Source organism: Cydia splendana, chromosome 13, assembly GCF_910591565.1.
Source record: "Cydia splendana chromosome 13, ilCydSple1.2, whole genome shotgun sequence".
NCBI classification, from domain to species: Eukaryota; Metazoa; Arthropoda; class Insecta; order Lepidoptera; family Tortricidae; genus Cydia; species Cydia splendana.
Window position 1 is genome coordinate 188,903 of NC_085972.1, and position 23,647 is coordinate 212,549.

The following is a 23,647-nucleotide window of genomic DNA, read 5'->3' on the forward strand; positions in this document are numbered from 1 at the left end:
ACGAGATTTTCTCGTATAGGCGCCGTGTGAACGATTTTCAGAGTTGCCATACGCTGTCATTTGCTGTCACTACGATATTCGATAAAATCTCGTATACGGTATACGGGAAAAATGACGCCGTGCGAACGTAGCCTACTCTACTACAGTAGAGCGGTCTAGCGGTCGTTTATCGTGTAGCAGTTCTACGACGTAGCACATCGTAGCGCGTAGCGATATCATACGTAGAGAAAAACAGGTCAAACATGGTTCAAAGGTGGTGGTGGTTCTTCAGTCAAAAATACCACTTTTGACACTCGGCACGATACGGGAAATGAATTAGAGATTCACTAGATATGAAATACTAAAGATATGTGACGTTCCACGGCAAAAGGTTCCTTATGGCGGTTGGCGCTTACGCTATTATTAACGCCGCACCAATATTATTGCGGCCGCCATAAGGTACCTTTTGTCGTGGAACGTCACATATCTTTACTATTTCATATCTAGTGAATCTATAATTTAATTCCCGAATCGCGCCGTCAGTCAAGTTACCTAGTTCTCAGTTTTTTATATGACCGTTGCAGTTTTGAATTCATTCATTATTCACCCCTCGCAGTCATTATCGCCAATAACAGACCGGGAGTGAGTCGCCAGGGGAATAAGAATTACAACTGTACTAGCTGTAATACTAATATCAGAACAGAAGCCAAGCAAGTGTGTTCTACACTTCTTGTAATACTCGTTCGTAGGTACTTCATATATTATCATATTATATAGTTACTAAAAAGAAACATATTTTGGTAATATCCTGTACATCATTTATTAATTTAATTCAAATGTGCCTAAATAGACACCGCAGATCCTTATTATCAACCAACCAAACCTCATTTCGATTCGAGTATCCACTTAATTAAGAGGTTATTTATCTTTGGACACGACAAGAACGTTTAAATCATATTGAATGTCGCCACGCCAAGAAGTTCTACAAGTCTTACAATTTTGATGACCTTAGTGCCTTCAAGTAGCTTTAAATCTACCTATATACTTACGCAACGCATATCATGACAGAGTTGCGTGACAGAGTGACGTTTTTAAATATGATATATGACGGCAAAGGCAGAAAAACATCCTAAAAAGCTTAATAATCATTCAAAATTACTACATTTATTACATAGAAGGTCATCGAAGAAATGAAAGCACATGATCCAATAAGATTAAAACTTCACATTCTGCAATAGTCCACCTTATAGGTACAATCAACACCAGAAACAGTTAAGCAGGCCTGATCTGATCTACACCCGCTCTTAAAAGTCGAGTCACGAAAGATGGCGCGGCTCTTCTATGAAAGTTCAGTACAAATCTCGCGCCAGATACACCTCCACACGACTGAACTGCAGACGGGGGCGTAGGTGGCGTGGTCGAACATGGTCGTAACATGCTGCCACCGCCACCTAGTGACCTTGTTACCATATGCTGCTCCGTCTCCGCTCGAGAGATTGTGCGAAGGACACTGTAGTGTTGGATCGGACGCCACACGACTCACTGACCGACTGAACTGCGTCTGCAGCAGGTGTTGAGGGCGTGCGAGTCGGTGTGAGTGAACATGTTCGTGTACTGCATGTCCCGCCGCCGCCGCATGCGCACCGCGTCGCCTGCAAACAGGGCGATCCGATGATTAACATACTAATTTAATTAATTTAATTAGGGGACGACTATCGTTGCTGATTTGTGTTTGTATCCACTTGATGAATACAACACAGCGCTGCGGATTACAATGTAATAATGATATCTAATCATCTTACAATAATGGATTGGTACGATTGTCACGCTTTTTGGTGCACGTATCAAACATCCTACCCTAACCCTACGTGACAAAGTTGTATCATAACCATTCATCATGCCTCCATGATGCGCCGTGTGCGTGAGAGTAACAACGGCATTCTGAGTGTGATTGCTAGCCACGGACCTAGAGAGTAAACCGGACAGAGTACATTAGCCAAAAAGTGTGTCCACATGAGAAGTCAAGGTGGGCCGTTGCATCTCTTTCTAATTAGGGTGACCATAAGTCATATGTATGTGGGATATTAGGATAACATTGAATATATAGTTTGGCCAGGATCTTTTCTTATTCGTGCATAGTTATAGAGAATCATACTGTATTTTCGCTGTACTAGTATTATGGCCTGAAAAGGGATGGATATAGTTTTTTTTCTCTTCTGTAAAACGCTTCACACAACCTTAGGCACTTAATTTAGTTGTTCTAAAAGCTGTTGCTAATAGGCGCACTGGACCACGAACATGGTGGATCGTCAGGAATGTCGTCCGCCGTAACGTCTGTCAAGACACGGGTATGAGTGAGAGAGATAGAGAGACAGATATGGTGACAGAACCAGAGGGTCTACCGCGAACCAAGTTCGACGTGTTGCCTCTCTGTCACACTTACGTACGAATTTACAAGTGCGACAGAGAGACAAAATGTCGAAAGTGGTTTGGGGTAGGCCCTCAGGGCAGTGGGGGATTTACAGTATTTGCAGTCCTAGGCCCCAGGCCCTGTAGCAAGCACTAGACGCCCCTTTCTCAGCACCCATCATATAGACTGCCACGAAATCCACATTTGTTTACAAGTGTATCAGAGAGACGTAATCAGCCAATACGCCCTCAATATGAGGGACAGTTATACATTCAGCCTATGAAAACGGCATTAATGCGAAATAGTTTCTTTGGAATGACACCAAGAATATTTAATAAAATACCGATACATATGAGAAATCTCCCGGTTCATCGATTTAAGAAGCTGTTCACTACCTATTTGATCGATAAATGTATTTACTCAATAAAAGAGTTCCTAGAAGCTCCTTAACAAGTTAAACTAGGCTTGACTATTATTATATTATTATTTGACGTAGAACCAATTATTTGACTACCTGAATTATTAATTATTTGTATACTTTTATTGAATGAAATTAATGTTTACTTGTGACTTCTATGATTTATATTTTTGATATTGCTTATAATGAATGAAATTAATGTTTACTTGTGACTTCTATGATTTATATTTTTGATATTACTTATAATTTAATGTTAAATTTTAATGTACATAATCATTACTTGCATGCAGTTTAGGTAAGACTCACTATTTCTATGCCTATTCAGGCAGGATGTGCTGAACAAAATTCTGTTATTACATCTTTAATGTACCACATTCAAAGAAATAAATAAATGATTGATTAATTGATTGACCCTAGGCCCGGGCCTACTCGGCCTTAGAGCAAATCCGCCACTGCCTCAGGGTCGCGTGGATCCGCTACGCCCGTTTGTTATAGTTTTTAACTAGGACGCTTGTCATTGGAGCATAAATTAAATTAAAAAAATAAATATCATTTATTATCAGGCGACTAAGGCCCATAGATACATACCTTACAAACTAACATACGTACAATAGTAAAAATCTTACAAGCTAAAAATTATTTCGGCGTCACCGAAAACCACAAACACCGAAGTTCGCAAATTGCGAGCATCTTTCTCTGTCACTGTAATTACTCCTTTATTGAGTAAAAGAGAAAGATGCCCGTAATTTGCGAACTTCGGTGTTCACTGTGGTAGGCCATCTGTGCGAAAAGAGAAGAGTCGTGAAATGTAAAGAAACTAGTGATGTGCCGTTCCCAGTAAATTTTCCAAAGAGGGTAAGCCCTCATTCTCACGAGCGCTTTTTCAACGCGCGTTAGAATGAAACAAATGGAAACATGTGTATTTGTTCACACGATGGTGGTGGCGCTTTTTATCAAGCCTTGTTTTTTTTTTTCGACTTTAAGCGTTGGTCGTTAAATCGAATTTAGCATGTGAACGGATTCAACCCCTTTTGTAACGCGCGTTGAAAAAGCGCTCGTGCTTATGAGGGCTAAATTCCCAGTAACGTTTCTGGTATCGTCCCAAAAGTCAGTAAATTACGATAAACTTCTATTTTTCTTTTATTATCTATGTGTTTTTTTATTATTATAACAATTTATAAATGTGTCTGTAATGTTTAAGGACTTTGGATTTCAATTTTTGCAATTATTTATTCTGTATTGGCTCTCATTTCACCAATTTAAACATGCCGAAATAAATACATACCTATTTATGAAAACTTACGTTTAAGTACGTAATAAGAATTGTGTAAAACCATAAAGGAAGTGGTAAAACTGGTTCACATCGTGCCGACATCATGGTCACCCTAATGAGTTTGACAATGTCTAACTTGTATTTTTATCGTAAAATGTAATAATTGTGGCTTCCTTGTGAAACGATATTACACAATTAGAAATTATTTCACTCCCACAACCTTTAACGCAACATTTCTTCACCATTTTTAAGAAATTTTGCATTCACGTGTTTTGTAAATATGTCATCAGGTTAGGGATACCAATTAATATTCAAACTTACTACTACAATGTCTACCATATCAAAATTAGTGTTTTTTATTGTTGTGCACATGCTTGGTTAAATCAGTTAATAATATTGACATCATAATTATATATATTTATAATATTTCCTAAAAGATATCAGAACCGTACTCTGAATATAGCACTTAAATAATATAAGAAGGTAAATACCAAGGTTAGTTTCAATAGTATATTGATATAAATACTACCACAATGGTATATTTTTAACATTGGCAACATGTGCGAGTGAGACACCGCGGCCCACCTTTGCTATCTCAAGTGGACCGTTTTCTCTGTACTGGTACGGACGTCTTTCTGGCTCTGTGATAAGGTTCAATTTAGTATGGCAAAAAAAGTGACAGTTCACTCCTTCTTATAACTCCATGTTGCTAGCAGTTTGGACTCCCCCATCATAGCGAAACACTGGAATAGTTTGCATGTAAATAATTGACTGAATTTTAACTATTATTATTATTTATTTTGTTTTCCGTTGCCGGGCGTCAGACCGTCAACAACTCCTGAGGATGCCTCGTAGAGAGGCGAAACACGTGTCGAGTATTATTCTTTTGGTGGTGGTTTGTTATATTTATTTGCGTATTTATTTTTGCGGTGGGAGGGTGGGAATATTAATTGCATGTAAAAATACGCAAGTAAGTATAACGGGTTAGCACTGATTGACTAGCACGTTATCTTTTCGCGGATTAGCAAAGTAATATTTTAGTTTTAATTAATATGGATTTCCGCAAAGTAACGCCTGATTCTATTCACTATTTATTTTGTGTTTTTAATTCTAAAATGTGCCTTTTTCTATTTTGTGTAAGACTTATTATTTTAATTTTTAATTTTAATCATTTTTATGTGTTCCTATTTATTGTTTTTTTTTTACTTGTGTACGTAATTTTAATAATTTTAATTTAATATGGATCATTTGTTATCTGCAATAAAGAATTGAATTGAATTGAATTGAATAACATTCATATTCATAACAAAACAGGTCAGAAAAAAACATCTAAATACTTACTGTTTTAGATCTTTATGCAAAATGACAAACGAAGGGATAGAATACGACGACTGTAGTAAGGAAGGACCCACAGACTTAAATATACCATAGATGAAGCAAATATCACGATTTGTATTGAAACCAAGCGTGCCAACTTTTTACCACCTACTGTGGCGTCACAGCCGCAATTTAGTGATGGGAAATCCTAACCGATTCAAAGACACCGATGCCTTCTGCCCAGCTACGATTCAACTGTCTTGCTCATACTCATAGATTTTATATCTGCGGTCTCGCTCGCTCACTCCCCGCTCCCCCGCGAACCACGCCAAAAATCACAAATCGATTGTCATGAATGACTTCGATTTTCTGACAGACGAATGATAAAGACAGACGAATGATAAAAACAGACGAATGATCTTCTTCCCTCAACTTTTCCCTTCAATGAAACTGGTATTTTCAAAATCTATGACTGGATCATGTGTAAAACAAAAGTAATGAAAGGTTTTTTAACACAATAGAAATTTATAACCCTACTAAACGTATAGGCAGACACATAATCGTATGTGGTTAAATTACACTTCTTTTTAAAGGTGTCGTGTAAAATTAGGACATGTTTTTTTTATCAATAACTACTAATAGTTTTTTTTAATAGTTAATATCATTCATGTGTCCGATATCGATTAAAATCGATTATTTCAAGCGATCGGTTGCACGAACAACACTAGTCGCTAAATTTGACAGACGAATAATAAACGGCCTGTACCACGAAGTCGAAGCGATGCGCGACAGTATCGCTAGGTTCCGATATTTATCGTCTCTTAACTTACAACGTCAGATCAAACGCTCAAAGCAAACGCGCAATGTAATGTAAATATAGTTTTGTAACGTTAATCTATAGTTACTTAGGTATATTATTGGAATCACAACTTAAAAAATTGTTTTAAAATGAATTTACGCATAATATCATTTTAAAATTACTTACCTCTGTGATAGGAAATATGTCCTTGCCCTTGGGTGCTTGCAATTTTTGGGTTGTTGCAGTTAATTACCACGCAACGAGGCATTTTTTATTTTTTTACGGACAACCGGCTGCCACAACTGGCGCGCGTGGAATGTCAATAGTGACGGCCAACCTCGACGCTTGGTCCGGGTTCGGAGTTTCGGACACGCGAAGTAGATGCATTTGCGTCATCTATGGTATATTTAAGTCTGTGGAAGGACCAGTAGCTATGTATGGCTAAGCAAGCAAGCGTCTGTAAAAGTTAAAATATATATTTGTCTGAAAGTTTTCAAAGGCAGACCTCGGCCTTGCAGAGGCCCCGCGCCACATACCTTGATATACGCTCTAAGCTTCTGTAAGTCCTCGGTGTCGATGGCTGTACGTTCGTTGTGCACACAGACCTCGGCCTCGCTGGCTCGGCAACGGCCTCCCAGCGCCGAGCTGCCGCATCTGCTGAGGGCAGTCCGCGAGCTTTTGTCCGACGTGATACTCTAGTGGACAACATAATGCCTATAGCAGAGCATATTAGTAACTCGAGTCTAAATACTATATATGGTCTCGTAACATAACATAATATTCGTTGCGTTCTTCAGCAAAGTTAAAAAGCGGGAGACATATCCCATTATTTTATTTATAAACATTGACACGAATTGTGAACCGTGTGCAGACTGTTCACTAAAAGGCCTATTGTGAGTCTTACGTATGGGCCTCGTTAGTTGGCGGCGGTGGTGCAAGGCCCCGGAGCCGCTGGCGCACTCCCTCTGCGAAACTGTGCGCTGCCGATAGAGCGCCGCGAGCGCGCCGTTCCGCCATCGCGTGCAGTTCCCCTTGCCTTCAAACCATTGAAAAGTTACGTAGGTTAACGACAGGGATCCATTTCTTGGACTGTGTACTAGATAAGAATGAATCCCTGCCAATAACAAAGTTAAGGATAAGGATTAATTTCTCGGACCTTACTCGATTATTGGTCCACGAATTAACTTCGTATGCTTATTAGAATCGTATGCTTCCATGACAGCAATGAAATAAGAATAAGCAATGAATGAAGAATAAAATAAGTATTTTAAGTCCAATATACTGTTCGAAAAATGGCCTCTGCAGGGTACTGATAATGTCACCAAGTCACTTTGCAGGTCTACAAATAGTTACTATGGGTATGCAATTTCAACGACAATTTTAATGTACTACTCTCAACTAACCATCCACCGATGGTTCACCTACCTACCGTATATGTTTGTAGCTATGTATATACTTATTAGTTTTACGAGTTGCCGTTTTAGGAATGTTGTGTCGTGAGTAACATAGACAGTAATCAATAAGGAATCAATTAGTTTTCCAACACCATCAAGAAGAGTTACAAACATCAAAGATACGGTAGGTAGGTATCTACTTATACACTGATTATAAATCAAGGTTAGATGCACACCAACCACTGTTCCAAATACGGCATATTGAATCTCGTGCTGTAATGCTTCCTGATGTAATCGGCGTAGCACAGCGCCAGCAGCCAGCAGAGCGTGATGTGGATCTGAGGCTGCTGCTGCCGGAGGAACCGGGTCAGCGGGCCGAGGGCAGCCAGTTCTGGCTGCGAGGACCCCAGCAGGCCCGCGGTCGTCATCTCCAGTAGGACGTTGGGGCTCTGAAACATATGACACGGTATCGATAGATGTGGGTCTGTGTCTGCTGCTACCGAATGAACTAGGTCAGCGGGCCCTGGGCAGCTAATTCTGTCTGTGAGGACCTCACCAGGCCGCGTAGCCGACATGCCAATCGCTTACGCTCCGCAGTGATCGAAACGCAATTGACGCCTCGCTATCGTAATCTCTAAGAATGCGTTGGGGTACTGCAACATGTGAAACACGGTGGATCCTAGCTCTGTGATGCGGAAAGCTAAAAGGGACCAAGGTCCAGCTATTAAGCGCCCATCAGGGTATATTCAACAGCGCATTATTAGGGCTCTACAAGTCGTCAGGCATAGAGGAAATTATCTAAAACTTGCGCTGCGTGTAGTTATACCTCTGTTTGTATAGACACGTTTAGCGCAACCATGGTGCATGGACACCCAAACTAATAGCTACTTGCATCACAAAGCGGTAACGTGATAACGTTATGAAATTAATGATAATGTTTAAGGTTTAGGATATATTATTATCTTTACATTTTATTTAAGTGTTTAATAATTTTAGTTTTAAGACATGTATTTCAAACACAATACCTATTACCTGTATTGTTTTTTTTTAATAAATATATGACTTATGACTATGACCGCAGGTACTTTAGGTCTTACAAAACAACAACAGTTGACATGGTATTGGGTGTGTCGTGTTACTGTAGGATAGGATTGCATTCGTTGCGCATTTAAATATTCAGGAATTATAATACTCACATCTCTAATGAGGGTGTCGAGGTAGTACTGGAAGAACCGCATCAGACACACCCAGATGTGCACCATCAGCGCCAGCGTGCCCACCACCATGGCGGTCTATCGACAGAGCAAGCACGTTACTATAGTGGATAAAGGTGATTGCGATCGATCGTTCCTTCGGCACTCGGGTAAACTCAGAGCAGCTGAATACGCGTAGCAGAGTTAGCACGCTGCTCGAGCAGTCCTAGATACCATCGTTATTAATTATTATGGACCCTAGCAGTGGACCAACTTCTTGCAATTATGTCAGGCCAAGACTTTGACACACAAGGATATGCCGACGACCTTGTAGTCATCGTCAAAGGCCCTTGCCTCCACACTCTAAACACGATATTCAAATGGTGTAGAGAAAATGAATTGTCCATTAATCCGAGCAAGACTGTAATAGTGGTGTAACAAACAAAACCAGCCAACAGACGGCAATAGAAACTCTAAACAGCCTGCAACACACGGCTTGTTTAACAGTAACAGGCGTCTTCTCCTCGACACCGGGAGCGGCCCTAGATGCACTGCTGGACATTATACCACTCCACTAGCAGGTGCAAAAGGAGGCCAAGCAGTGCGTCTACAGAATATGCACGCTAAACAGGCCAAAATGGCGCTCTCAAGCATTAACCAAACTAAAGGTCTGGTTTTTGCAAATAGAGCCTCTACGGACTGAATCGAAAGAAAGAGACAGCTTACCACGAGAATGTGTTCCAGCATTGTCACATTCGGATGGTCCCCAGGGCCAAACAGCGAGGCCTGCAGCTCGTGGTGCAAGAACAGCGCGGCCGCGGCCGTGAACAGGGCCGTGGGCCCCATGCCCCACACCTCGCCATTGCAGCTCAGCCATTTGGCAGCGTCCTCCAAGTACGAGTCACTCAGGTTCTGTGACAACCATCATCATTATATATTGTTACAGACTATATAGGTACAAGAAGAGTCAGAGGCAGGTCGGATTTCACAGGCTTGGACGTGCAGGGAAGTGCCTTTAGACTCATTGAGACGGATAGAGAACTCGCATTTCGCTACATTGCGGCATAAGTTGTAACGTATCTTAGACAGTAGTCGGCAATGTAACTCATACGAGTTCTCGCACCGTGTAAGCCTTATCCGGGTTGATCACCAAGATAAAGTGTAGGTACATTGACACCAGAAGATACTCACACAGTTGGCATTGAAGCTGACAGTCTTCGCCATGCGTCAGCGGAGCCGGCGCTGCAGTAATATCGACATCACTCACAATTTACCATTTCCCAATCTTTCCATTTCCATGTTTTTACAGTTTCTTTGACATTTTAAGTGACTCTTGGTGCCAGATTGTCGTGATTGTGTCAATAACGTAGATATTAAATGAATATTAAATCTAGTTGGTTTGTTATTTATGTAGGTTAGTAAGGTGTGTTTATGGTTTTAATTTTGAACAATATTATCATTATTATCAGATCATCACTCCAAAATCTCCAAAGCTCTGAATAATCGGCGGAATCATGATAATCGGCGAAAACATGTTATTACTGGGTTCCCGAAAAGAATAAGGCGCGTAGGTATTATTTTATTTTATCGTCGGTAAGTTTATGGTTTAGGTACCTACACATTTTTGTTAAGCCCCCCATTCACACTCCTACCTTGTAGGCCGCTTCGTTGGGTAGGATTGTGTATGGGGGTTGCGGACTACCAGCCGTCCTACAAACGGCTAAACGGTAGGACGGCTGGTAGTCCGCAACCCCCATACACAATCCTACCCAACGAGGCGGACGAATGCGGGGCTTTACCTATCGTATACTTGACTGTAAGTGGCCAAATGTATCGGCACATCCTTATTTATTTCTATGGTAAGAAATGTGTGATACGATGATACGATATATTTGGTTACTTTGGAAATCATTATTTGCTGACTGTACATGGTCATAATAAAGCCTCATCAGATCACTATAACTGGGTTAACTGTGTCATCTAATCTTTACCCGATATTGTTCGCTTCCCTTTTCTGTCCAGGTTTTCCTGATACGGTGCTCCCTACCTCTATATTTCCAGCATCGGTTTAGGCATGGGACAATTGTACGCCTGGGGCAATGGGACGGTACGACTGTCCCTACATTGATTCTTGAGTTTATCAAGGACTGCGCGCGCGACGCGCAAGTCCAACTACCAAAAATTACACGCACGACATATCCACGAGGAATAGTCACAGGCCGAGCTCATCCAGCCGCAGTGCAATGGCCGGCCCGGGCCTGGGGCAACCGCCTACATGATCACGGTACACCCTGCGCAAGGTTAGTATGACGAGTAAGCTCCACCAGCCCTTATATGCGGACGCGGAAAAATCTTAATAGCGCCATTTACTTTTCGGTCTAGCGACATCTAACGGGCAATTGAGGAGTGAGTTTTGGTTTTGTAAAGCTTTTGAAAAATAATTTTCTTGTAATGATAACTTGTCTTATAAATATTGTAACGATGGTTCCATTATGATTGGGTTGGAATCTGCAATTCGTAGTTATTATTGAACTTTAAGGAAATTAAAGAGTATGTCAACAAATCGGAAGTACGAGTACCTATATTATTTTATAGGTAGGTACCTATAGTAAAAACTTTTTTCATGAAACCTACGAAATACTACGTCATGTAAAGTCAACGATTACGTCTTCGAGACGTCACTCAAAAGTCGCCATCTACCATGGTGACATAAACGAAAACATTATTTCTATGTTTTAATTGTTCCACAAAATTAATGATAGTAAACATCAATGATAAAAGATAATAAACAAGTATGGTCTCTACCAAACCCTGTAAAGTTTCTTGATAGCCCGTGTGAGTGCGTCCAAAATGATTGTTGACGAGGCAAGTATTCAACCACTCATCACGCTTCTCACAAATGCTTGTGTAAATACTTTCCTATTGCCACAGAATAAATAATAGTACTAGGTACAGAAGACTCACTCTCTAACAAAACGCGCGTCTGTTACGATCAGGACAGATATGGCCGCTAGGTGGCGACAGCGCCACGCGCGGCTCATGGCTAGCCACCAAAATTGGTGTGTAACGGATGTACTTTTAGCTACCTGTAGCAAAGCGACGAAATCGCGGAGTGAGCCACGCCTGCTATTGCGAGTTATGAATTAAATTCTCGAGATTTTAAGGCTAAAAGTACTGCTACTTCTCCATACTTTTTAAAATCGTAAAAAAAGTAATTTTCCTCAGCTGCCCTACTTAACTCACAACACTATTCAGTAACTAGGTATACGTAGGTACATACTTACACCGCAATAGGTATGCTTTTTTTGCCGTCCGGCCGGAAACCGTCAACTTTCGGCCCGCTGCGCTAAGCGAAGTTGGAACTAATCTGGACTTGAACCTTAAAAGTAGAATTTTTCGAAATTATACTCTATAATAGTGTCTGGGAAAAATGCCACTCAGTAGTAGCACACACTCTAGATAGTCTAGATGTGTACTTTGTAGTTACTAATGGGTCGTTCTCTCATTTCGTGCAAATCGGTGATGTTCTCTCGATTTGTAAATTTTCTTTTAAATGGTAAATTTTTGGGTTTTCATGCATTGTGGATTCATTTATTGACACTTTTATGCTAAAGGCACCTTCGTAACCTTATTCCTTTTCATTTAATAAGACTGGTGGTAATGAACTACGCGCTGGTTATGAAATGGGCATGGATGGTAATTTTATCAGTGGAGGGTAATGAAACAAACTTATGAAATCGCAATAAAAACACTTTTGTTAACGAAAATTAACACCATTAATATAATGAACAACATTAAAATAACGTGTCTTAAGCGCTGTGCAGACGATCAAGCCGACTTAACAAATACTCCGGCTTGACAATCGCGACTTATGATTTACCACCTAGCTTGTAGCGATTGTCAAGCACAATTTACGTGATTGAAGACGTATTTCGTATTGTTTATTTATTTAATGATTACACAGCACTACATCAGTCTTGTCACCAACACACTGAGAAACTACATACTTTAATTTAAAATTAACATCCAAATACACTCGACTGCCAATCCATCCACCGTAGCTCCATAAACTCGCAAAATCTCAAGCACTCATGAGTCAACAGGAGATGCACCAGGAGAAGCCTAAGGGTTATATTTCTAATGTCCGGTACATAAAGTCTTACAAGCCTCTCTACTAGTTCAAGGCAGCCAGAGTCTCCACGAAAAGTCCAACAAGCTAAAAGTAGTAGGCTTAAGTTCTGCCTCACCTCCAAAGACATGAAGCTCAGGGTTCCTAAAATAAATATTTTTTGGTAATACATCCTAAGGAAATTCTTTTGGACCTTTTCCAATAGTAGAATGTACGTTGGCTCGTAAGGGATCCAGGCTAATGCTGACGCCTCCGACTTGCTTCTGACCAGAACATTGTAAAAAACTTTTATGGGGCAAGGGTCATGGAATTCTCTGACGTTGCGAGTGACAAAGCCTAATCTACTGAAGCTACAGTACCAAGTGCTTTGATATGGTCGTGAAATGTTAGCCGCGTATCGAATATGACCGCAAGATCCTTTACTGAGACGACTCTTGTTATTACAAGAGTCTATTGATCTAAGAGTCTATTGGCTCAGGTCCAAGAAAAAATGCATGTGTAGGAAATAGGGCTTGATTAAAACTACACACTTGACACTTAGCCGCATTGAAAGTCAGTTTGTTATCCCGACTCCAGTGTTACAGAGATGAAACATCCTCCTGCAGCAACTTACAATCCTCCTCCTTCTCAACTCAATATACCAATTTAAGATCGTCGGCGTAGAGTAGACAACGAGCGTTATGGATAACCGAGGGCAGGTTATTGACCATTATTCCAAATAGGAAAGGCCCCAAGATTGAATCTTGGCTGTCACCAGAACGAGTATAGTACGGATCTGTTACGAAGTGGCCATGCTGGTCGTTGCATACTGCGGTTGATCACGCAGATAACTGGCAAAAATGTTAAGCAAATGTGGATTAAACCCAATAGTGTCTAGTTTGTGTAGGAATACATCGTTACCCACACGATTGAAGGCTTTTCGGAAATCATAATACAGGACGTCTATCAGGATACCCATATCCAGATGCTCTGAGATGGTGTCAACCAAGGTCAGGTTAGTTTTCACAGACCGTTTCGCTCTGAAACCATGCTGAGTGTTGCACAGGAATAATGGTTTCACTTGTTTCGCATACGTGCCATGGAGTATGGACTCAAACAGCTTTGCTAAAGCTGAAAGAAAAGAATACCTTGACTTTGGGATCGGTCTTACCCGTGAAATCTTCCAATGGTGAGGATATGTACTTGTGGAGAGTAGGTACCAGATTAAGCATGGAGTGTATTGGACCATTCAAATGCTCTAAACACCCCTTTAAGATATATGCAGGTACCTAAGTAGTCTGGACCAACAGCATAGAAGCCCGAAAAACTTACTTTGGTGTTAAGACCCCCTTACACTTTGGTAAATTAGATCCAGTGAAGGTTTCAAATCAGGATTCCGAAACTAAGTATTATTGGTTGGTTTTTGTCTGACTCCCATTGACGTTGGATTTACGAAATGACCACGATTATCAGGCTACATAGTTGGAAATAAACAGGATTCATACATTGTCGAGGGTACTCCTATTTTGAAAGTCTTGGAGTCCCCTTTGAGCTTAAGTTCATCGACAGTGCACCATGAATAACAGCAGATATGCCCGTAGGTCCTCCGATCCTCAAGCTATATTCCACAGATGGATGAACTTGCGATGGTCCACCGCCCTGAGAGGGATTTTACACCGCTTTTTACTGCTGGTATCAGTTTTCTGAGATTTATCACGCACGGATTGGGAATTGTCGCTTTTGACGGCGGAGGCACTATTATTGCTTATCGGCCTGTGTTTATGTTTCTGTAGTTTCTGCCAGCGAAATGCTATACATGGAAGTATTCTGTCCGCTCAATTATGACCCAACGCAAACTACCCCGCGATAGGCGGTACTTACAAACTGCTCGATTGGCAATCTCAGTACCACCGAGATGACAGTCAGTGACAAATGGCTAAATTGATTTATAAAAACAACGTTTTTTTGTAATTAAAAATATATTCATGTGTCGTGAAGTGGTGCAGAAGTTATTTTAGTTCATACCAAGGACAGTGGAATCACTTTTCACTTGTAGTAAACAGATAACTTCAGTAGAATTTGGAAAAAACATGACGATTTGTTTTCAATACTACCGTGCTAAGCTAAAACGTAACAACTGCATACGACTTTCATAACAACATACGACTTTTTAAATTGCGAGGATAATAGGGATGGTGTTATGCTAAATGAAGTAGACTATTTTATTAAATTGTGTTTGGTTTAGGTATTTTCTATATAATTATAAATGTAGTAATAAATTCCTTCTTACAGATTTGTATTTTCCTTTTTTATTTCATGAGATGGAGCTATAAAAAAACTACCTAGTTATTTCAAATTAATAATCAAATTTGGTATTGTCATTTTACATTACTTTCCATTCAGATTCCCACAAGATGCTATTCGCAGAGAACTATGGAAAAAAGCTGTCCAATTAGAGAGACATGAAATTGAGTGGATGCCTGGCAAGATATCTAGAATATGTTCTATTCATGAGATATAACCCGTGAGATAATCATACCCGGTCTCCTATATGTAGATACATTTTTCCTATCATGCTTTCACTGAATTAATTTAACAAATACACACATTATCTGAAAATGTTGATCATTTGAATCCACCCTCTACTGTCACATATATGTAGGTTCTCTCTCAAGCCATTTCCGTCAGTAGAAAAGAGCGGCAAACATATTAACTCACATTATAGACTGGTCTAACGCGAATTATATTCAATTACCTTGATTTACCGACGTAAATCAGTTTCGTTTCGTATAAGTCGTGTGAGTTAATATGTGTTCAAAACGCGAAAGTTTAAAATATTATAAGAGCGGCAAATTTAGAAATGTAAGCGCGCGAACGGCTGTGGTCTTATACAACATTTTAATTTTGCACCTTTTTCTACTGACAAACTTGCTTGACCGGCTATATACATATAAAATATTCTGAACTGAAAGTGGGGATTTATTGTGACTCCGCCTGTTCAAATATTTTTGACCCGATTCGTGTACCCATGTAAATTTTGCAGACTGTATAGCCAGTCCGATTTCTAAGATCAATTTCGCCATACATTTACTATGGCGTACTTGATCTTAGAAAAACGGACAGACTATACCTGAACGTGACTTCGCACTGCCATGCAGATTGATAATAAAATATACAAAATACTTATTATAGCGGAATGCATTTATACAACAATGATATATTTACTTATGTTGAGTTAGTCTGTCATGTCATAACAACATTTTAACTAGTTATCTTTTAATCTGCATTAAATTATTATACGTGAATTATTTGACTGGTTCTTCACTGTATGGCATAAACCTATCCCTGTCCAAGTCATATTCTAATCAAATATGAACCGCGAACTCTCAGCGGCCAGTACGTACAGCAAGAAGGTTATTAGCGGATTAATGTCGCTGATTGGTAGTTATTGACATTATATGCATTTCATCTACACTTAGCTATGTACCATTAGTGTAATAAAGATGACTCTTATTTTGTTTACGAGCTTTGATTACAGGCTCTGTAAACGCGTCGTCTTATTTGAATGTAGGCGTAATTGTGTATGTGTGCTAATTTGGCCCGAGAATTTGAACGGTAATGTTCCTAAAGGCGGTATCCATGGTTATATATGATCGCAGAGTTTCTGCCCTTTATTTCAAACATTTGCCCCGTTCTCCTCGACACCTTATCGTCGACAGGTATCAAATGATTCCAACTCACTTAGTCTCTTAGTAACGTGTCAAATTTCTCAGCACAGTCCTTGAGTGCGGTCTGGTATTATATGTAGAGCGGCAGATTATGTTAATCTACTGGGCTCTAGTTAAATCCAAAAAATCACCAGTTGGGCTCCCCTATATATTATTACATACAGTTTTAAATGCTTATACCAACATTCCATTTATAATAACTTAACCCTCTTTCCATTAAATGCACTGCCTCAAATACATTACCATTACCTTCTAAATTCGTTCATTACCTTCCCTGGCAAAATTTGAAGGAAAAGAAATGAATGAAACAGATATGAATGAAGTTTTGGAAGTTTTCGTCGCCTAGGTCGGTTGATATCAGACCTTGGTTTCGCGGAATAAGCCACACGAAAGGCAACCCTAAAACACATCAATTAGGTATAATTTTAATGATGTACAATTGGTACTTACTGTATAAATCACTAGATGGCGATGAAGATTTATCTGAACCACACTCCTTCCCGACACGAGAGAACGTAGGTATTTTCGTCAAAAGCAACATACGGACGACCGCTGTGGTAGCACGCGGCCAACTGACTGACGAACAATGTGTTGTATCCGCGGGAAGTGCTATATACCCTTGCTATATAGCAAAATATAGCTAATCCATTTCTCGCGTCGGTAATGAAGAAATTGCTTGGACCATCACTTATAAGGCTGTATAGTTTTATTGTTAATTTCTTAGCGTATAATATTATAGGATATAAAACATAACTAAATTACTTGTTTACTGAACCAACAACAAGTTTTCTATTTTTAGTATCTTAAGGTTCAAATCGAGGTCAAAGTTTAACACTTCACGCGTTATATGCAGAGAGGAATGAAAATAGTGGGGGTCAATTGTAAATATAAAGAAAATAACCACCTTTTTAGAATTGTTCATGGCGGGCCAATATACTTTAGGTCCTATGTTACAACCTTGCATTAACAGATATTCGAAAACACCATCACATTTTTGGTAAATTGCAAATAATACCGATTTGCACGAAATGCGAGAATGACCCTAATACTGAGTGGCATTTTTTCATTTTTTCCAAAACCTCGAACCTTTAACAAAGAATAAAGGTTACGTATTGTAAAATCTGTTCCTCAAACTGTCTGCACAAAACATACTTCTTTTCTGTTCTAGAAAGTTAAACATCGCAAGTTAGCTATACTTACATCCAATACAAATTGCAAGTCTACATGACATTGTATCTAGTTGTATTATATGGATTATAACGACGTTTGTCTGAGTAGGTGCTGGAGTGGTGCAAGTGCGGCTCCGGCACTCTGTCGGCGCTACCCACTGTACTATGGGCGGCGGGCACTGCGGCTCTTGCCCGGCGCCTTCTAGTCATACTGTTTAGGCGCAGCATGTTCCGGCGCGCGCCTTACTGGGAGTTGGCCCTGCAGGTATGTACCATGGTCTACACTGTTAACTGACAATCCGTGAACCTCACTTTACTGTAATACTTACATAAGGTCCAACGATGGCCAGATGGCAACGGTAACGATGGCAGTTAGGTAGTTGTAGTCAGAGTATTGCTAACAGCACTACTCGAGGTGCCCGAAGGCCGAGCTCCACGTTAGGGTCGAACCTGTGAATCGAGCCTCTACGCACGAGCCCAAGCCTCATACAAAAACAAAGTTTACCGTGGCCACAGGTACTTACACAATATTACGTGACCACAAGAATTCCGGTGCCTAATTGTTGATAATTGAAACCCAATGGTCGGTGCGCCAATGTAACGGTGGTGTGTAATGTGTGGTGGTGTATGTTATGGTGTGTATGTATTTTTTTTTTTTTTTTTTTTTTTTTATTCATAATACACTAAAATACATTTTATAAATAACATAAAACTCGCCAAACTGTGAAGTTAGTGCGAGATACGCTCTTTATAATGTAATGGTGCGCCGGTGTATGTGGTGTGGTGTGTAATGTGGTGGTGTATGTACCTACTTATATGATCACGTCACTTTTCCTCGCATCTGTCATCCCGATACATTTTTACTTTTGATCGGCGTTTATCAATAGGTACACGATTGTCATCTTAAGCTACGGCCCCTGATAATGATAAGTCACGGACGGTTTAAGTAATTGTCGTATTGTTGCAGCACCTACTGTTCGTGTGGATGGTGATCTACAGCGTGCACTTCTGGGTGGTGCTGGTGCGGCTGGTGAAGCTGCTGGTCGACGTCGCTTACGACGAAGTATGAGTTGTCCACGTTTGTACATATCGGTTCCAGTACGGCTACCACCAGTTTTGACGTTGACATAACGCTCACGTCTACGTAATTTACTTTCTGTACATCTCGCTTGCACTAATATGCCAGTGGGAGCGAGATGCATAGAAAGTAAGTTACGTAAACGTGAGCGTTATGTCAATGTCAAAACTGGTGGTAGCCGTACAGGGGGCAAGTTTAATGGTAGGTTGGGCAAGACTATATTGATAAACTCAGTTTTCGATGATTTTTCCATGTACCAGTAGTATATCGCTCAAAGTTCATTTAATTTCGTCCCCAAAAATCCGATGTCTGGTCAAACCAATTATCCATGTCGTTGTCTTCGTCGCTGAAGGTCGTGTCCCGAAGAATGTTGCTTGCGGTGTGATATCATATTTAAAAGAGCAGTAGCCTCATCCATTCATCGGATAGGACACTTTCGTTCCTAGGAAATAGTTACATACAAAACAATTATCTAATAACAGTAATAACACACTCGCTAGATGGAACTGAACCGAGCGCTACGAATTTTACATCACGCAAAGCCATATTAAGCATTTGTATATTATGACGGTTAAGAATTATTTTTAAAATCCTGCTGGTAGTTCCCTTTCCCCCATTTGATTTCAACCTGCTATCTGGATCGTACTTTCACGATGTTTTGTTTCCAGACCTTGGCAGCACTATACGAACCGGAGCACTTCCGGAGCCCCCGCAACAAGTACGTGCTGCAGCAGTGCGCCGTGTGGTGCGTCAGCGTGGTGCCCCTCGCGGCCTGCGTGCGCGGCCGACGGCGCCCGCGCCCGCCGCCGCTCATGATCTGGTACGTCAGCAATCCAAATAAGTCTTAAAATTGCCTTGTAACTTAAACGACACTGATGACCTCAGTGGCATCCAAGCTTTGGAGGTGACTCCGAGAGAGGGCAAGCTTTTTTTCCAAGATTTGCAAACATAATTAACCCATTCAGGGCCAGCGACTCAGCGTATGGGTCATGCTCAAACAGTTCCGCAGGGCCAGTGACTCACATGTGAGTCTTGAATAAATTCTGATTTAAACTTAAACGAAACGTAATTTGATGTAATAACGTAAGTATCATATAAGCTAACAACCATTTCTATAAGGTATATTAGGTTAAAAAATTATAAACACGTATTTTTTAATGAAAACAGGGTCTAGAATATTCAAGTTTGGTTTACTATCAGTGCAATATAGTAAATATACTGAAATTCTAGATACATATGCGATGCAAGCAAACAGAAAAATCCATATTTAAAAAATACAAAAAATATATATATATCAGAACTTATTGACATGACTCAAGGTATGGGTCACCGTGGCCTGGCGATACTTGTAAAAACTACTAATGTTTCCGTAGCAGGCTAAATTAAACTTTATTGGCTGGTTTTAAAGCTTATTTCACGTTGAAGCTGTTTGATATTGTACCATTTTACAACCGATTACTGTTTGGATGATGGTAAGCCACATTTTGTAGGAACCAAACCGTAGTATAATAATATTTTGTTTTGTATGAGGGGTAAGGCAACTAGGATTTTCTCCCACTGTACTTTTATGTCATAATATTTGGTGATCGTTGTATATCCGTTGTATATTAGGCAATTACCTACTAACAATGATGTTAAGGTTCATTTTTTTTCGTTTCAATATAAAACAAGGCAGTTGAAACAGTCATCACTAACTAATATGTATTGTATTACAAATAGTTTGTGACAAATATTTATAAGTTCTTTAAAACATCGTGGTTTCTACGGCAGATTAGAAAGTAAGTACTATACTGCCCTCCTAAGCCGAATAGCCAATCTCAAAAACAAATGATTTTGTAAATGGAATTCTCAGTAATAGAAACTAAAGTATAAGTTAGCAATGAATTTTCTTTTGAGATAGCGCTCTTTGGCTTAGCAGGGCAGTATAATCCATTTCAAGTTCTCTATTGTTACCATATTGTTACTAATATAATGGCGTTTACCAAAACAAAGATAAATGACCGACCAGGTGTTAGCTTATCGGACACACTTGGACAATAAACAAGGAATGCATCCGAGCGGCGGCGGCGGTATTATCTTTCATGTGGTATTTGTCACAAGAGTTCAAGAAGTGATTCATCCCATCCCCCCTATTAGAGATGTATTTTGGAGTAACATGGGAAATATTATTTATTCACGATTAATTCGTGGGCGACTTTATACTCCTCCTGTGCTGTTTAGTGATTTCGTATTTTGTGACCATATATGGCTATGGATTACCGGAATTTCAACCCGCCTAACCAAACTGCAATAAGATATTATTTTTATTCATAGGCACAGAAAAACGGTGGTTAGTAAAAATGTTGCATAATGCTGTTCAACTGGCCGGCTTCATAAGCGGCGATTTATTTACCGTGCGCGCCAGGCTCGAGACCCATAAGCTGAGTCATACGTTTTAGCTAAAAACGGTTTGTATGGTGGCCCGGCGTATTGTGTACGCTCAACGGTTCGTGGCCATGAATGGGTTAAGTACTTATTCCTTACTCCTGCGAGCACAAAGCTTTCAGGGACAGACAGCGAAAGTTGATCCTTATAGAAGAGAGGCTAGAGTCTACTCTAGCCTGCTGCCTCTAGGCAGTATAGTGGCATATCCTAAAAAACAATGGTGTCTAAACTATGCAAACAGCCTTGCCACAGTGTTAAAGCCCAGGTGACGAATGCACCACTACCGCGCAATTTGGAGAAAAAATAATCACTCACGCACTGCGCATGCGCATGGTGCAGAGCTTTATTGCATGCGTCCAATTGAGCCTTTCGAAGACAACATAAACACCCCTGGGACTGGGTATGTTCTGATAATGAACTATTGAGTAAGGATGTAACTAATTATCATTGATATCAGGATAACGACGTCGCCCTGGCAGCGGCGCGAGATGGGCCCGCACGGGTACTACCTGCAGCGGCCGGCGCCGCCCCCCGCACCCCCCGCCGCGCAGCCCCGCACCCCACGCCGCGCCTTCTCCGCCCCGCAGCTGGCCCAGCACCACAACACTCGCAAACACTCCAAGTCTATCTGAATCGGAATATATCTAGTGTTACAACCAATACTGGCTTTCATTGTAACTGTCAGGATAATGATCTCCGCCCCGCAACTAGCCCAACACCACACCACTCACAAACGCTCCTTGTCTATCTATCATTATTTCCCCACACCAAACATTCTTCCATCATTTTCCCCAAATATTGTGTTGAGTAGGATAGCGAATAGATTCTAAGTTCTCAGCCCTAGTAAGTACGTAGGCTGCCCCAGTTCTGGATGTATATTTGATCCCTAAGCCCAGTCACCGCACCATCGCCCACTGTTAACCTTTTCGACGCCGTATCAAACACAAAAGCTGTCACTCGGACGCCGCGTCACCTGTCAAACCTGAAATTGAACTTTATGAATATGCACGTAGGTCCATGTTACTCTGTGGTCTGTGACCGATTAATCGGTCTTTGGCGTTGAACCTGCGGTGCGGATATATCGGTCATTGGCGTCCAAAAGGTTAACTGTCCATCGGTGGACCTTATGCCTTTTGTAATAAGGTCCACCGATGGACAGTTAAGAGTGTTGCTGTTTGTACCATATGAAATGTGAATGTCGATGGGTTGTAATGTAAGCCGTACAACACCGTAGGCTGTTCCATATCTGGATGTAAATTGCGCTTTAGGATCAATTTATATTCAGATATGGAACAGCTTAAGAATAGGAAGAATTTTAGCTAATTATATATTAAAATTAGGGATGTACCGACTAGTCGCCGACTAGTCGGGAAAGCCGACTATCCGGCCACATTTGTAGTCGGCGATTAGTCGGCGACTAGTCGGCAAAAATGGCAGATTAGTCGGTACTTTATTAGTGAAAGAAACACAGAAAAAAAAAGAAATCAACACAATATTTAGCATATGTTTTATGTTTATTTTACTAAAATACCTATTCAGGGTGCATACGAACACTTTTATTCATATAATTGACCGTTTGATCGTTATCGTATGTTAGTGGGATGGTGTTTTCCTCTACAGGTCGATCTCAACTGATTCTCGTGTAATTTCATGTGCAAGTTCGATAGTATTTTTTTTTATTATTATTCAGTTTTTGTTTTTCTTTTAATGGTGGAGCCATGAGGAACTATTAATGCTATTGCAAAATTTAGAGACAGTCAGGGCACGTTGCTCGTAAAGGCGCTGACCACAGGGGATAGGTTCTTAACTGGCGACTACGTACGGAAAATAGAGCCTTGGAAATACCTCTAACAAGCTGTACTGACGGTCTGCTCATGATTGCAAAATAAAAGAACTAAAGACAGACATTAAACGAGGATTCTTGTGATAGGTCTTTGAACCTGTAGAGAACACCTTTTAGCCAAGCTAAATTATGATGAATAGCGCAACCAAAGGAGCAAAACTATTGTTTTTCACCTGAACTTATACGAAACCAATGATCTGGCCGACTAGCCGACTAGTCGGCCGACTAATCGGCCATTCGAGCGCCGATTAGTCGGCTAGTCGGCCAAATCAATAGTCGGTACATCACTAATTAAAATTCTTATAGCTAGTCATACACACACGTACGGATTTGTCCGTCAGATCTTGCTGAAAGATGTGTCCGGCGGACACATCCGTCAATGTATGGCGAGAAAATGACAGATTTGTCCGCCGGATGTCTGTCCGCTGTCCGTGCTCAAACCCAACGAATCGGACACGGAGCAGACAGATCCGAGAGCGGTAACGGAGCGGTAACGGAGTAACGGATGTGTCCG

General features: G+C 40.6%; 2 protein-coding genes and 1 non-coding gene across 3 annotated transcripts; 1 reads left to right on the top strand and 2 right to left on the bottom strand.

Annotated features, from left to right (window-relative positions):
- Nucleotides 1–783: 783 nt before the first annotated feature.
- On the bottom strand, nucleotides 784–10,139 carry LOC134796523 (uncharacterized). The gene is made up of 7 exons (XM_063768709.1): nucleotides 9,975–10,139; nucleotides 9,510–9,695; nucleotides 8,787–8,882; nucleotides 7,831–8,039; nucleotides 7,101–7,232; nucleotides 6,733–6,889; nucleotides 784–1,631 (listed from the first exon to the last, which is right to left on the bottom strand). Exons 1-7 carry the CDS (start codon nucleotides 10,005–10,007, stop codon nucleotides 1,443–1,445), a joined length of 1,002 nt encoding a protein of 333 aa, XP_063624779.1. The 5' UTR covers nucleotides 10,008–10,139; the 3' UTR covers nucleotides 784–1,442.
- Nucleotides 10,140–10,925: 786 nt separating this feature from the next.
- LOC134796613 (U1 spliceosomal RNA) lies at nucleotides 10,926–11,091 on the bottom strand. The gene has a single exon (XR_010144975.1). It is a non-coding gene; the product is annotated as a U1 spliceosomal RNA (small nuclear RNA).
- Nucleotides 11,092–11,445: 354 nt separating this feature from the next.
- On the top strand, nucleotides 11,446–21,950 carry LOC134796524 (uncharacterized). Its single transcript, XM_063768711.1, has 5 exons — nucleotides 11,446–11,648; nucleotides 17,898–18,053; nucleotides 18,756–18,851; nucleotides 19,535–19,686; nucleotides 21,748–21,950. The coding sequence occupies exons 1-5, from the start codon at nucleotides 11,634–11,636 to the stop codon at nucleotides 21,920–21,922; spliced, it is 594 nt and encodes a 197-aa protein (XP_063624781.1). The 5' UTR covers nucleotides 11,446–11,633; the 3' UTR covers nucleotides 21,923–21,950.
- Nucleotides 21,951–23,647: the final 1,697 nt, after the last annotated feature.